The 15441-nt window shown below is 43.0% G+C and overlaps 1 protein-coding gene across 4 annotated transcripts in view; it reads left to right on the forward strand.

The window, feature by feature from the left end:
• The first annotated feature begins 9319 nt into the window (after positions 1-9319).
• Positions 9320-15441, forward strand: part of FAAP100 (FA core complex associated protein 100) — a 34537-nt gene continuing 28415 nt past the window's right edge. For 2 of the 4 annotated variants that reach the window (XR_011163565.1, XM_069064079.1), the window contains exons 1-3: positions 9588-11204; positions 11956-12074; positions 13454-14412. Coding sequence is in view for 2 of the 4 variants with exons in the window: in XM_069064079.1 (XP_068920180.1) it covers positions 11040-11204; positions 11956-12074; positions 13454-14412 (1243 nt within the window). In the remaining 2 variants the exon portion in view is untranslated. Of the gene's footprint in view, positions 9408-9586; positions 11205-11955; positions 12075-13453; positions 14413-15441 lie in introns of those variants that run through there. The other 2 variants (XM_069064078.1, XR_011163564.1) reach the window with 2 other exon arrangements.

Raw genomic sequence — 15441 nt, forward strand, 5'->3', positions numbered from 1 at the left:
CCCTCACCCTGCTTCGCCTCTAGATAGTTCTTTTAGTTCCTAAGCTTATTCCTTGTGTGTATTAAAGTGAGCCCAGGGGCGGCTAGGTGGTGCAGTGAATAGAGTACCGGGCCTGGAGTCAGGAGGACCTGAGTTCAAATCCTGTCTCAGACACTTAGCATTTACTAGCCGAGTGACCTTAGGCAAGTCACCTAACCCCAATTGCCCAGCTTTCCCTCCTCAAAAAACAAACAAACAAAAAAAGCAGGGTGGCCAGGTGGCACAGTGATTAAGTACACTGGCCCCAGAGTCGGGATAACCTCGGATTGAATCCCGGCTCTGATACTTAGCACCACACCCAGAAATAACTGGCCTTGTAACCTTGAGCAAGTTACTTAACCCCAATTGCTTCAAAAAAAAAAAAATGAGCCCAGCAATGAATAGCCTGCTGCTTTAGGCATTCTGGGTCTGCCCGTTCTTTGGTAAAACTCACTTCTAAGTACCCAAACTGCTACTAAGGTGTGGGACCCGCCTGGTCTGGCAGCTCTGCCTCCACTGTTGTTAATCTCAGAAGTTCTACTAGATTAGGAGTCAGATGTTTCACTTTATCCTTCCCTACCCCCCCCCCCCCCCAGCTATCTATTATAGGAGCAATTTCTGCATCACCATCCCAAAGAAGTCTCTGCCACTAATAATGCCTCAGGCTTCTCCTCTACTGCCAGTCAAAGTTCTGCCCCAGATTTTATTTTTCTTGCTTTCTAAACAAGGGTAGGTTGTTGGGAAGGAGAGGAAACAGATCTTAGTTTGAAAAAAAAATTTATGAAAAAAATTCTGCCTCACTTTACCCTTCCCCTTGCCCTTTGCTATGTGCTGCTTCTGTTTCAGTTATGCTATCTTTTAGTTAATTAAAAATCAGTTTCTGTGGGCTATGGGATGCTTGTTAGATCTCTCCTTTTGTATTCCTAAGGCAGCATCAAAAAGGGTTATTCAGGCAGTATAGGGGGTGGCTCCTCCTTTCCTCCCTAAACTTAAGGTTCCCTACCTTCACACCCAACTGGGTTAGGATGAGTGATTTTTTTTTTATCATACCTCAGGGTACCTATGGCATGCTGTAGAAGAGATTCTGAAACCATTTTTGGTTTTCAGTAAGGATGATTCTTGCCCTCAACAAGTTTATAGTATACCAGTTAGAATGTAATACTATGTGTATTTTTAAGCTGGCTATAAATTAAAGGAGTTTCTTTAACAGAACAAAATATTTTTTGGAGAATATGACTAAATCCAAGACGCAAAATCTCCTTTAAGTAGTTCCTTTAAACACTATACTAAACTCAAAATTCTGGGTACAACCAAATCACACAAATAAGTACAGTACAAGGTAATATTTGATAGGAACAAAAAAAGAGAGGCGTGTATGAGTGATTTTCAGCCTTCTTAACTTGGCATCTGGGAAGTTACTTTTTAAAACAACTTGATAACTATATTTTAATTTAGTCTGTTTCCTTTGTAGTTCTGGGTATTTTATTTTATGCATTAAAAACATTCTGAGAAGTAGTTCGTAGACTTCAATTGCAGAAGGGGTCCATGACCTAAAAAAGATTTAAAACTCCTGAGTTAATGCTTTGCTGGAAAATGTGAGGAGACAGAGGTTACTTTTATGTAGGAAAGGTCAGGCAGGGAAGGTTTCATGGAGCTCCAGAATTATGACTTGATGGAAGAGAGAATTTTAATAGGCAGAGACATGAAAGACTAGACTATACAAATTCATAGGTGCAGGAAAAGGAAGGATGAGAAAGGGGAAAGGTTTGTAGTTCCACTTTGTTGGAATGGAGAACGCATGAGGGGAAATAATGTGAAAGAACTGGAAAGGTAGTTTGAAACCAGATTGTGGAGAGCCTTAAATATTAGTTTATTAATTTTTTCAAAATGTCACCCATCTCAACTATGGGTACTCTTCCCAAGACAACTACGTATCTTTCTAAAAATTTCATCTCAACTTTTCCTCTAAAGGCAACACCAGTCCCTACCCCATGGGTGTAATGAGAATGGGAATTTGCAGGTCTTCCCTGCCCCTTAATAGACCTAGGGGGGAGTTTGAAGACCTCCCCTGCTTTGAAAGTAAACTCTGCCTCCTAATAGGCTGGATGTAGTTACATGGAGCCTGTGGTGGGGGGAGTTTGCTGAAGAGACGAAGAGCCCACAGGAAGCTGGTGGTCAGAGTTAGCCAGATGGTGGGGAAGAGAGGCGCTCAGGCAAGGAGATAGAGAGGTTTGTGAGTAGATATTGATCTTGTATTGGTTTGTGGGAAGGCTGAAGGATGTTGTGGCTCTCAGCATTATTATGGCTTCTGAATATCTTTGGTACTATGATGGAATCGATTTACTGGTTTTGGGATTTGGTTTTCTGGTGTCTGAATAAATACTTCAGTTCTATTCTCTATCTGAAGAGTTTGGTATATTTTGCGACCAAACATCATGTGATACTTGTAGTCACGGTCTTTATCATGATCGTGGATGCTATAAATATTGCACTGGCGCTACAATGAGCCACACCATACTACCCACAAATTTTTAATCCAACCAAACAATAGGCATTTAAATGCCTATTATATTCTAGTTTGCCTCAGACTCAGTATGAGGGACTGGGAGGATGGTGTTGCCCAGGAGAGTAATAGAGAAGTTGCGGGGTAAAGGGGGAGTTTAGGAGGAAATATGAGTTCAGTTTTGGACATATTGAGTTTAATATGTCTACTGGACATCCAGTTTAAGATGTCTGAAAGGCATTTGGAAATGTGAGATAAGAGGTCAGTAAAGAGATCAGGATAGGTAGATTTAAAAATCATCAGCATGGATGGTATTAAAATCCATTGGAGCTGACATAGGACTGTTTGGTGGGCAGCTGGATTGTAGCCCCATTCAAGTTTCCCAACTCATGATTCTCTTGAAAATGGAACCACAAAAATGAAGGAAAGAGTAATTTTCTATTATTCTCAAGGGCTAACCCTTTTCTAGCTGGTCAATTTCAGTCTTGTCTGGTCATTCCCCTGGACTTCCTGTTGCAAATGTTGATCACCACTTGGTGTCTGAGCCTGAGATTAGCCCTGTGGACAAACCACCATCAAACCTTTGGAGCTCCCAAAAGATCTTATGTCTACTTAGCCACCACAGAAATTGGTATGAAAGATGTAAACTATATGAAAGAATTGAAAGAAGTCTAGGGATCTGGATGCCTCCTGAGGTATAGGCCAAACATCTCTTTCTGGGCTTAAGCATCCTTACCTGTAAAGACAGTAACATCTCAATGGGGACATCAACAATGTTGGACTGGAAACACTGCCAGGACTAGGTAAATCTTGAAAACTTTGCCTCCTTTGTGTGAATAACCATAAGAAGCTTTGAGTCTTCACTGCTCCCCATGCAACTTGACATGACAAAGAATAAATAAAACCATTCTACCATGTAGAGCAGAATTCTGTGGAATTAAAAATATGTGCATCTATGAAAAGTAATATTAATTATAGGTTACACTCTTCATAACTGCCTGTTATCTGTCCCAGTCCTGATTCTGCCCAGAGAAATACAATGAGGCCCATAGCCTAATATAAATGTAGTGATCCTTCTGGTATGTATCAGAAGAAACCCTGGTCACCTCTTTCCCCTCACGTTTTCTTGTTCTCTCCCTCTGCTTAACATGCCGTAGAATGTCCAGAGGAAGGCAACCAGGATGGCAAAGGACCTTGAATCCATGTCATGAGATGGGGGATCCCATGTTGGAATCATTTGAAGCAGCTGGGTCTCCAAGCTCTGACAGATAAACTTTCATCTTATCTTGACTGAAACTAGGCTTCCATGACACTTCTCCACCATCTCAAGTGCTACCTATACTTTATCCATCATCTTCCTCTTCCCCCAACCAAAACTTTGACCTCTTCTTCTAGGTCACTGGCTCTGATAGGTGAGCTTTCACTTATCTTGACTGGAGCCAGATCTCTTTGCAACCAAGTCATCTCTACAGCATGCTAGACTTCTCCTTTCCCTCTTCTAGGTTTCCTATATAGCCATCTTCCCTTACTAAAGTATAAGCTTTTTGAAGGCAGAGAGCTCTATTTGCCTATCTCTCTGTCTGTCCTTTGCCATCCCAGTTGCCCTCCTCTGGACATTCTACAGCATGTTAATGAATGAACAAAAAAAATTCTTATTTAGCACTGACTGTGTGCCAAACAAGCACTGTGATAAGTGCTGGAGGTACAAATACAAAAGTGAAGAAAGTCCCTGCCTTCAAGGAGCTTACATTTTAATAGGTGAAGGCATATGAAGATGGTGAGAATATTTTGGTTTAGAGAGGAATGGTAAGTGGAACCATGGGGATAAGGGAGTTAAATTGGCAAAACTTTCCTAAAAATAATGACAACATTGATTTGATTATGGCTCCAGAACTAAAAAATGTGGGCAGGGAGAATGGGGTACCTATGTGAAATTTATTTTTGAACCCAAGTATAAGATTTCACATTTATCCCAACTTGAGTTTTATCTTACTAGATTCAGCCCAGTGCTCCAGAATCTGTCAAGACCCTCTGTCATCCATTGTTAGCTATGCCTCCCAGCTTGGTGTCATCTGCAAATTTAATGAGCATGCCACTTATGCCTATATCCATGTTACTGATAAAAATATTAAATGATACTGAGCCAAACACAAACCTCTGTATTTCTTCACTGGAGACCTCCTACTACATTGATATTGAGCCAATAAATAACACCTATATTTTTTAGTCACTTCTTTATCTAATGGCATTATTATCTAGTCCACATCTCTAATTTCACCACAAGAATAGTGTGATATACGTTATCACGAGTTTTGCTACATCTAGGCAAACCACTGCATTCCACTCATCTACTGGTTTAGAAACTGTATTAAACAAGGAAATCAAGTAAGTCTGGCATGGTTTATTCTTGAAATTCATGACTTATTCATGAATCAGGCTGGCTTTTTGTAATCATCTCTTCACTTTCAAGATGTTTGCAAACCATCTTTTTAATGATCTGTCCTAAAATTTTTCCAGGAATCAAAGTCAAGCTCACTGGTCTATAGTTCTGTGGAATCTGTTCTCTTCTGGTTTTTATTTTTTTTGAGGATTCATTTGCCATTTTTCTTTCTCATGATACCTTTCCCATTGTCCATGATCTTTCAGATATCACTGACAGGGGCTCAGCAGTCACATCTGCTAGTTCTCTCATTACCCAGGGATATAGTTCCTCTGGACCAGGTGACCTGAATTCATCAAGGGCAACCAGTCACTCTCTTACTATCTCTTTACCCTGAGTATCAACTCCCTGTTGGTTATTTTTGTCCTGTCATTTCTAGTGCAAGGATTTTTTTAAACATCAATAAACGTTTATTAAGTACTTAGCATGCTCAGAGCTCAGCCCTTCTTCCCTGGAGTGTGGACACTCTTGCCTGTCCCAACCCCTGAGCTCTCCCTATTTCACTGGTCCCTGACCCCCTTCCTCTTATCACTCTCTCCCCTTCATTACCTGAAGCTCTGCTTATTATCCTTGACTCCTGACTCAATAAATATTGCATATCAAGATCACTTTTCCCTGACTGACCCTGGGTAAGCCTTTGAATGTTCTTATAGTTCACCTTCTCCACAACTCCCTAGCTAAGTTTTAAGCCTTCCTCTTGGCACCCACATTACCAAGGCCTGGTGATTGACAACCTGTGAGGTTTGGGGGGTATTCCTATTCCTATCCCCATCTTTCCACAAGTCCAGCTCACCCCAACCCCATACTGTACCTTGTTTGTGACTCTCTTTGGATACTTAATACATACTGTCCTAAATGTGATGAGAGACAGATCAACGAGAATACAATTCTCAGAGAAGGCTCTACAGGCTTCCAACTAATTATGCGGTAAGCTTCCTTCTGGAAGTACATGATGATATGCAGTGGAGGAGGGTCCCTGTTCCCAATTCAGAGCATACACAGGTCTGCTGTGACTGTTTCCTGTTCCTTCACTTTTAATTGGTTACAGAGCTAGAATTAAGTGTATATACAAAGGACCACAACAGAAAACTCAATCTTCCTGTCTGCCAAGAGGTATAAGGTAAATTCTCTGACCTCTGCAGGGCACTGGGCACTGTACACTTCCCCCCAGTAGGCCAGCCCATGAGTACATGACTGCCTAAGTAAGCCTTTGTCTGGAATGGAGCCACCCCCTCTTTGTGTCTTCTTTCCTTTGGTACAGAGCCTTGTGAGAACTTGAAAGGTCAGAAGGTCCACCATTGACTGGACCTGGGGAAAAAAAAAACAGCTCCGAGGAGTGATTGACCTGACCCAGTCCAGCAGTGAATCTACCTGGCTGCCAAGACATCTTTTTACCTTGTAAGCAAGGGAGTGATTTATCCATTGACTTTGCAGCACTTAGAATTGAGCTGGATAGTGGAAGTACCGGTGGTGACCACTTTAAATTTGAGCCGACTCTTCCAGGGACTAAGATGGTGAGGGAAGAGTCTGCCCCTGGGGATGGACGTATTGTACTTCTAGTCTTGCTGTATCTTCTTAGTAAATGCCCCTTTGTAAAAGCTAAGTGATGTTAATACTGAGGAGAAAGCAACTGGTTAAATTGTTAGTGAGGTATCCATCTCTGGTTAGATGATACAGAGCAAAATTATATTAGGGAGAATTCACCAGAATGGGGGCTTGAGCTAATAACATTAGGAGAGTTCCACTGCCCTTCAGGGGCAGTCCTGGAACTCTGAAGGGGTAGATGTAGCCATCTTTTTCTACAGACCCACCTTGCTAATGTTGTGTGTGAGTTGGGATAATAAATCCATAGTCTCAATCCTTAGACTTCAATCTCTCAAGGACCTTTTGTTTGCTGGAATGGGCACTCCCTCCATTAATATAGACAGATAGATAACTTATTAAGCATTCCCTATGTTCTAGTTAGTGTGCTAATTACTAGGGATTAGAATATAAACAAGCAATATGGTCTATGCACTCATCGAGCTTATTGTAGTGGGGGAAGACAATAGATAAACTGGGAACTAGGCAGGGGTGTGGGGTACATGAATGAATGAATGAATGAAGCACTTATTAAATACTTAATATATGTAAAGCACTGTGCTCTTCCCCAGGGTTCCTTGATACTCCAGCAGTTGGTTGATAGTTGGTAGTTGGGGATGGCTGACTCCTTCTCCATCATTATTTTTCAGAGTAATGGCTGTAAGGGAAGCATGATAGGTGGTCTGGGGAAGAGGGCGCACACTCCCAGGGTTCCTGTGCTTGTCTGTTGGTGATAGTTGGTCAGCAGTGGTTGGTGGTGATGAGAAAGGTAAGCTCTTTCTCCCTTCAAAGATGACTTGCATGCAAGATGGAATGATGTGGAGTAACTGAAAAGTGATGTGGAAGTTTGGTTCTGGGCAAGATAGATCAAAACTTGGTGCTCTAGAGGCAGAACAATGTTTGGGAAGAGGTAGACAAGACAGCTTAGTATAGAGATGGCTAGTTTTAACCCTCCATGCCTCAGAAGACAGTTTTGTGAGTTACTGTTGCTGGAAAAAAATCAAATAACCCCCAAACCCATGACCTGGTGGCCAACATACTAGTGGTAAGCTTTTTTTTTTTTTAACAAGTTTTTATTGATATTTTTCTTATAATCAGAGTTATCCCAAGTATCCCTTCCCTTACTTCTCCCAGAGAGCATATAACAAATAGTATTTTTTACAGAAGAAAAAAAAATACCAGGACACTAGCTTAAGATAAGAAAAAGTATAAAAACATTTGCAGAGTATAATACCTATGGACCTCTCATCCCCACAAAGGAGGTTGGGGGTGTCCTTTCATATCATTTGAGTTCTGTTTGGTCTTTATAATTTTATTATATTTACTTTGGATTTTTTGATGTGTAGTTCTTTCCATTTACATTGTTGTAGTTACTGCATATATTATTGGCTCTGCTTACTTCTTTCTGCATCAGTTCATATAGATGTTTCCATGTTTCTCTGTATTCATCACAAAAATCATTTCTTATAGTAATATAACTCATGTACCACAATGTTTAGCCATTCTACTTTGTTTCCAATTCTTAACTATCACAAAAAGTGCTAATATATTTTGGAGTATATAAGAACTTTCTTCTATTTTATAGCTTCCTTGGGATATGAACTCATTAATGGAATCTCAGGTTCAAAAGCTACATTTTAATTAATTTAATTATTGTGTAATTCCAAATTGCTTTCCAAAATGGTTATTTCACAGCTCCAACTATGTACTAGTGTGCTTATCATTTGACAACCCTTTTAATATTATTGCCATTTCTTGTCATTTTTCCAATTTGCAGGGTTGTTTTGATTCAAATTTCTCTTATTATTAGTGATTTAAAGTATAGTTTCATATGGTTGTGAATACTTTACAGTTACTTCTGTTTATTCATATCCTTTGACCTACAGTGATAAGCTTCTTAGAATTTAGCTTGGCTGACCCGTAGGCAGCAATCACATCACCAGGCCTTGTATTGTGGTTACTTGAACTTGTATTTTATCCTTTACTGGACTATAATTTTGGTGGGATCATAGATTCAACAATGAAAGAGAATTTTAGGGCCATCGGTTCCAAACTTCTTCAATTTACAGATAAGGAAACCAAGGCCCAGAGAAACCAAGGCCTAGGTTTAGTGCTTTGTCTAAGGGAAGTGGCAGGTTTAGAATTCAAAACCCAGTCCTATGACTACATAACCATCACACCAGGACAGAATATTTCCTAATTTTTTTTTTTTATCTCCTCAGATAACTCTGTAAACTAAATAAACAATTAATATAGTTGAAACATCTAGAGTTGGAAAGGTTCTCTGGAGCCCTCTATACCAATTCCCTCATTTTGCAAATGAGGAAACTGAGGCCGAGGGAAGCCAAGAGACTTTTTGAAGGTTCATACAAATAGCAGAATTTGAACCCAGGTCCTCTGACTCTGAAGTGATGGGTTTTCAACTCTGAGCTAAGTTCATACTGCCCCAACCCAGCTGTGTGACCTTCAGGTAAGTCACTTCTTTTCTCTGGGCTTCACTTTATCATCTGTAAAGTCACACTCCACGACCTCGGACTGTCCCAGCTGGGCCAGCGTAAGGGCGGTTTGAAGAGGCCAATGAGGGACTCCAGGAAGGGGGCGGGGCCTGCTCCTCCCACCTGCTCTGGTCGTGGCACCGTCCCTGCCCAACCCCCAGCGCTTTACGGCCCGCTCTAACTCCCGCGAAAAAGATTCTTGTCGTAAAGAAGCGCCTCCCTCCTTTCCCTCTCCTCCTCTCCTCGATCCTCCCTCCCTCCCTCCCTCCCTCTCCCCCTCTTCCCCCTCCCTCCTCTCAGCCGCCCCGCTCCGCCTGCGCGGCCCGCCAGCTCCTCCTCCCTCCTCCTCCCCCCTCCTTCTCCTCCTCAGGTAATGGCCCCAGCTGCATCCTCGAGCGTGGCCGGCTTGGGCGGGATAGGGGGGGGGTGCGGGGGAGCGCGAGGCCGGGGGGCGGGGGGAGTTCGAGGCGGGAGGGGGGAGGCGCGGCGGGGGCCCCCCCCCGGGGGGCGGGGGGGGGGGGGCGGGGGGGGGCTGAGGGGTGTGTGGCGCCCGGAGCGCAAAGCTTGTTCCCGGGCCGCGCCCGCGGCTTTCCTCCGCCCCCGAAGCCCGGCTTCGTCCTCCCTCTCCCCTCTTCTGTTTCCTCATCGCCCCATTCCCGTCCCTCGCCCCGATCAGCCCCTGAACCCCTTCTTTCTCCCTTTCCCTTCATCACCTAGACCTCTTCATCCCCATCCCCTTTCCTTTGGCCCCCCCATTCCCATTCCTCAGCCCCTAAACTTCTCTCTTCATCTCTATAACCTTTCCCTCATTCCCATCCCGCACCCCCTCGGCCCCTGAACCTTCCTCTTCATACCCATTCCCTTTCCTCTCATCCTCCGTTCCTGTCGCAGCCCCCTTGCCCCTCTCACCCCCTAAATCTCCCTCTTTGTCCCCATCTGCTTTTCTCCCATCCCCTATTTCCATTCTTCTCCCCTCAACCCCTTCAGCCCCTAAAACTCCCTCTTTGCCCCCTATCTCTTTTCCCCCATTCCTATCCTGCATTCATTCCCTAATTCCTCCATCTTCATCCCTCATCCCTCCTCTCCTCCCTTCATCCCTTTCCCCTCATCCCACTCCCCTCATTCTCTAATGCTCCATTCTCATCCCTATCCCTGTTCCTCTCTTCATCCTCCTATTTCTATCTCCCTTATTCCCCCTCACATTCCCTAAACCTCTCCCCTAATCCTTCCACCCCATCCTTCTCTCCTCATTTCCTTATTCTCCTCATTCTCCATTCTTCCCTCCTTTAATGCCCCTTTCATTCCCCTTCCCCTATCCCCCATTCTGTGCCTCTTCCTTTATTCCCTTCCTCACCCCCATTTCTCTTTCTCTCATCTAATCCCCCATCATTATCTTCCCAGACCCATCCCTCTCTCATGATCCCCTAATCCTTTTCCCCCTTCCCCATCCCTCTCCCCTCATTGTTTTATACCCCTTCCTCCTATCCCCCTTTTCATCCCTTTCTCCCTTCATTCCCTAATCCTCACTTCTTATCCCCTTATTCTCTAATTCCCCTTCCTCATCTTCCCCATCCCTCTCCCCTCATTCCTTTATCCCTTTTCTCCTTAACCCCCATACTCATCCCTACCCATTTGCCATTCCCCCCAGTCATTACCTCATCCCTCTCCCCTCATTCTTTTATTCCCTTTCCCTTCATTCCCTCTCATACTTCCATCTCCTTATCTCTCTCCCTTTATTCATCTCCCTTATCCTTTTCCCTCTCCTCCCATCCTTTTACTCCCCCCCCACTTTACCCCTCAATCCCCCCAGTCTCAGCTTCTGCCTGGATAGGAAAAGCTAGCTTTCTGTGCCAGGCAATGCCTGAACAAAGCCCAACCCCAGAGCATTTGCACCAGCAGCCACAGCAGAGATAGGAGACAGCAGATGCTGCCGCCTCGTGTCCCATGCTTATGCTTTCCCTCCCTTCCCTAGGTTAGCATCAGGCAGCTGTATGGCAGGAGGATGGCAGAGGACAACCAAAGGGTGGATTATCTGGCTGGGTTTTGCTGCCCAGTTGGGGGTCTGGCTGCAGGCAAACCTCGGGTGCTGTGCCATGAGTCAGAAATCTACCTCTCCAATGGGAGTGAATTCGTCTACATCTACGACCAAGAGGGAAAGCTGCTAAATGTAAGTATCCCAGATGCTTTGATGAACCTCTAGGGCTGATTATATGCTCTTCATAGATGCTTAGATTTAGAGCTGGAGGGGTCTTTAGAGGTCATGGAATCTAATCCACTCATTCTTACAGATGAGGAAACTAAGACTTGCCCAGGGTCATATAGCTAGTCAGTGTCTGAAGCAGGATTTGAACCCAAGTCTTCTTACTCAAATCTAGTGTTCTTTTCCATGGTATCATGCTGCCTTTCAGTGGCCTTGAAAAATATGGGTAAAGTTTCCATATTTATAAATAGCATAAAGATGAATATGTCTCTCCTGGTAATTGCTGGATTCATATCCTTCTCCTAGTGAGTCACAAAGCTCTCTCTCCTTCTGTCCCTGGTGACCAGCTGCACCACCCTGACTTTATACACATGACTTCCAGCCATGCATTGAATGCATGTTCTTTGTTTTGGCTCAAGCATATGTGGCATGTTTAACCTTAAACATTGTTGCTCTTAACTCTTTCAGAAACAATTCAAAGTAAGTTGTGTGTTTCGTGGAGGAGGGAATTTTTGTTTTGTGTCAAACAGCATGTTAGAAGAATGACTTAACCCTAATCTCTTGCCCTAGAGAGGAAAACAGGAGGGAGTTATATTGAACGTGAGGGCTAATAAGGTAGATTTCCTATGGGATTGGAATAAAAAGACCATTCTAGAGTTTTAAGTCAGGTTATTTGTGCTGTACATTTATCTAATGGGCTCGTTCTCTTCATATCTAGGCTGTATATAGGTTTCCTGATCAAGTCTGGCATCTGGAGCTCCTCACCTTACGTAGGGAGCTCTATGTCCTGTGTGCTCGAAATGGCATTTACTGTTTGTCACTGGACCCTCAAAGCAGGTGAGGTACAGGTGTATTCCAGGAGTTGTAATGGTCTCTGGTTTGGCCAGAGAATTTACTAGCAACTGCCTTTCTGGTACATATCTTTTAACGTGTTTGAAATGATGCCTGACATCACTCACCCAACTGAGATGCTGTTTGATTTGCACTTTCTAACTCAAAGGAACATGTTTAAAGGTAGCAGACCACCAATGGACTCCGTACTAGATCCTCTCTACTCTGACTTCCTTAACTCTGTCCTTTTGCAAATATTCTGCCTCCCCTTAGGCTATGCCTTAGAATAAGAACTACAGTGGTCAATCTGGAAAATTTATGCTTTACTCTTGGACACCAGTCCAAATCTAAAGTGTTTTCAGCCTCTGTTCATCTATCTGTACCTATTTTTGTAGAACTTTTCCCACTCCCACCTTCTGGACCTTTTAATTTTGCAAGACACTTTTGCTCTAGAAGTTTAGGACTAAATATAAGGCTACTATTTAGGACTAAAATAAGGCTATTTAAGACGACCTGTCATTCAGGTCAGTAGAGTCTGGAGAAGGCAAACAACTTAATGACTGGCATCAGACTTCTCTATCTTTGGCCTTGATGGTTCCTTTACTTCTCTGATATTAGTTTGATGATGTTGAGATGTGTCTCAAGCAAAAGGGAATAGTTGATCCAAAAATAGTTACTCATAACTCCTTGCAACTTTTGTATTCAGGTAAGTCCTATCTGTGAGAACTGAGGACCTGACATGGCAAGGCACAAACCATTCACTTTTTTTTCATTGACTCTTTAATACCTGAATTGTTGTTTGAGAAGAAGACAGGTGCAATAATCAATCTGCCAGTTATGGGATAACATATTCTATATGGAAACAATGTGGGAGAATGGAGATACTTTATTATTGCCATAGGTAATCAATATACCTAGGATTTTTTACAGCTAATTTGGCTCAACATTTTCTTTGTTGATACATGTTTTGTGTTGTTGATTATCAAAGGAGAAAATGTAAAAGGAACCTATTTCTTTTGAATAAATAGGTAAACTGTCATTGACATCAAAGTTTAGCTGTGGATTCAGTTTCTGGCACATTTGCCCACCCACACATGTAATGTGTCCACTCATGAACCCATAGTTTCATTTCAAGAAGTGGGAAGATAGTCTGAGAACTGCCCAAGGGGCTGCTTCATTGTTGTGCTTCCAAAAAGAGTTGCCACTATTTCATCTGAAAGACACATTCAGGAGGGTTGACTATATAAAGAGTCCCATATTTAGACATGTGATTGATAAGACACTTCTAAGCACCATCTTTTCCTCTTTAGCTTGTTAAGAGGGTGTGCAGGCTGCAAGTTCTGGGCCTTTATCTTGACTGAAAGCTTTTCCCTGTTTACTTGAAGGTTGGTGAACCAGACTGATGGAGAGGACAAAGAAGGTGATTTCCCTTCAAGTGTGTTTCCTGTGGACTCAGACTCCTGTGTCTTTCCTGATGCTACTCTGTGTGCTTTCACGGTGCTGAATGACATCATCATCACCCTGGCTCAGGGCCCATCCAAATGGAGGATGAGATTGTTTGAGCAGCCCCAAGGTTCAGATGAGGACCTCAGGCCAGGGAGCCAATTCAGTGAGGTGGAGTTCTCTACCTGCATTTTGCCATCAGGGAGCAATGGGAAACCTCTTGCCTCTCGCTTCCTCCCAGTCCTGTGCTGTGCATCCCCTCCAGGCACCAGTTTTCCTCACACACCTTGGTGTAGTTCAGGAGGTTTTGTGCTGGAAGAGACCCTTTTTGGTTTGCTGTTTGGAGCAGATGCTGCCCTTCTGGAATCTCCTATGATTCTTTGTGGTTTTCCAGATGGTCAGCTGTGCTGTGTGCCTTTGAAGGCCCTGTTATCTCCTGAGGTGGCTCTTGGTGGCCCAGAAACCCCTGTCAAGATACTTCACCACTTAGAAGAGCCTGTGGTCTTCATTGGAGCTCTAAGAACAGACCCAAGGATCCTAGAAGACATGGATGAGAAACCACTAAATGAAGACACAAGCTGTGACTGTATGGTAGCTGTTGGTCACTATGGCAAAATGATGGCCATTAAGTCTGGTCGGGAAGAAGGGGGAAACTTGGTGCCAGAACTCAGAGAATACTATATTAGGGGACCTATACTCTGTGCTGCCTGTGGTGTGGGAAGTCGCATGTATTACAGCACCCATTCTGATCTTTCTGTGGTTGACCTGGCTTGTAACAGCAATCCCTCAGACTCTGAGAAGATAGATAATACCCAGGGGGTCCTACCTTCAGTTCTGTCTCCAGCCAGTTTAAGTATCTGTAGCGTTGTGACCCTTTCTGTGTCTTCTAGGGCACCTAAAGGTACTGGCAACTATTTAAAGATAAACCAAAGATCTTCGGACCTAACCCACAATTTTACTGTCTCAGTAAAGTTGTTGGTAGATCCATCTTTCACTTGCTTATTCTATTCCATCCCTTCCTGTAGCTTCAATTTTACCACCATCTTTCACACCCGGGTTAAATCACTTGTCTTACCTTAGCCAGTGCTGACTTAATACTAAAGAAAAGGTTGGTTGTATTAAGTGTGGAATTTGAATAGTGTTAACTACCCCTTGCAAAATTCCTTCCTTTGTGTTTTAATTCTCATCATTACTTTTGGGAGAAGGGGCTTATCCTTTCTTGGTTTTAACTTGTGGCTGTTTGATATATTACTCATTTAGAGCCTGTTAGGGCCAGGTCATTTGCAACAAATAGTTTAGAATTCAGATTGACCTAACTGAGACTTTTAGTTTTCTTTTGAAGGTTGAAACTGGTCTAGTCATCAAATGACCTGTCAGTAAACCACTCTGAAGTAGAGACGTGTGGAAATGAGAGGTTCCACTTTCGTGTTGTCTAGTGTTTTCCACTAGAAAAAGCCAGAGAAGGTTTGAACTGTGGTTTCCTGATATGAAGGGGGAAAGGAATGGAGTGATCATTTCCATTGCCACATTTTTCATTAAGGTACCTTGTGAATGTACTAATAAATTCCACCCTGGAAAGCAATTATATGAAGAATACTCCTTTAGAGGTAAAAGCCGAAATTGTCTTTCTACTACAGGAAGAGGAAAATGAATGGCCAGAGAAGAGAATACCAAACTAGTGAAGACATATATATTTGTAACCTGTTAGCATACCTTTTTAACAATGAAAAATAAGGCTACTTAAGATGTCAGCAAAACCATCTCACTATAATATACAATTTGCTTGAGGAAATGTGCAAAATGTTATTTATGAACTGAAAGCTTCAGTATTCAGAGGGATGCTCTTTGGAAAACTCAGAAAAAATCATCTATTTGAAATTGTCTTCCTGTTGACTTCTTGAGGAAGTCTCTGTCAAAAGTTTCCTGTTCC

The sequence above is a fragment of the Petaurus breviceps genome, unplaced genomic scaffold (assembly GCF_028583685.1).
Source record: "Petaurus breviceps papuanus isolate PSGF00001 unplaced genomic scaffold, PetGlider_PUasm1.0 90617, whole genome shotgun sequence".
In the NCBI taxonomy this organism is placed as follows: Eukaryota; Metazoa; Chordata; class Mammalia; order Diprotodontia; family Petauridae; genus Petaurus; species Petaurus breviceps.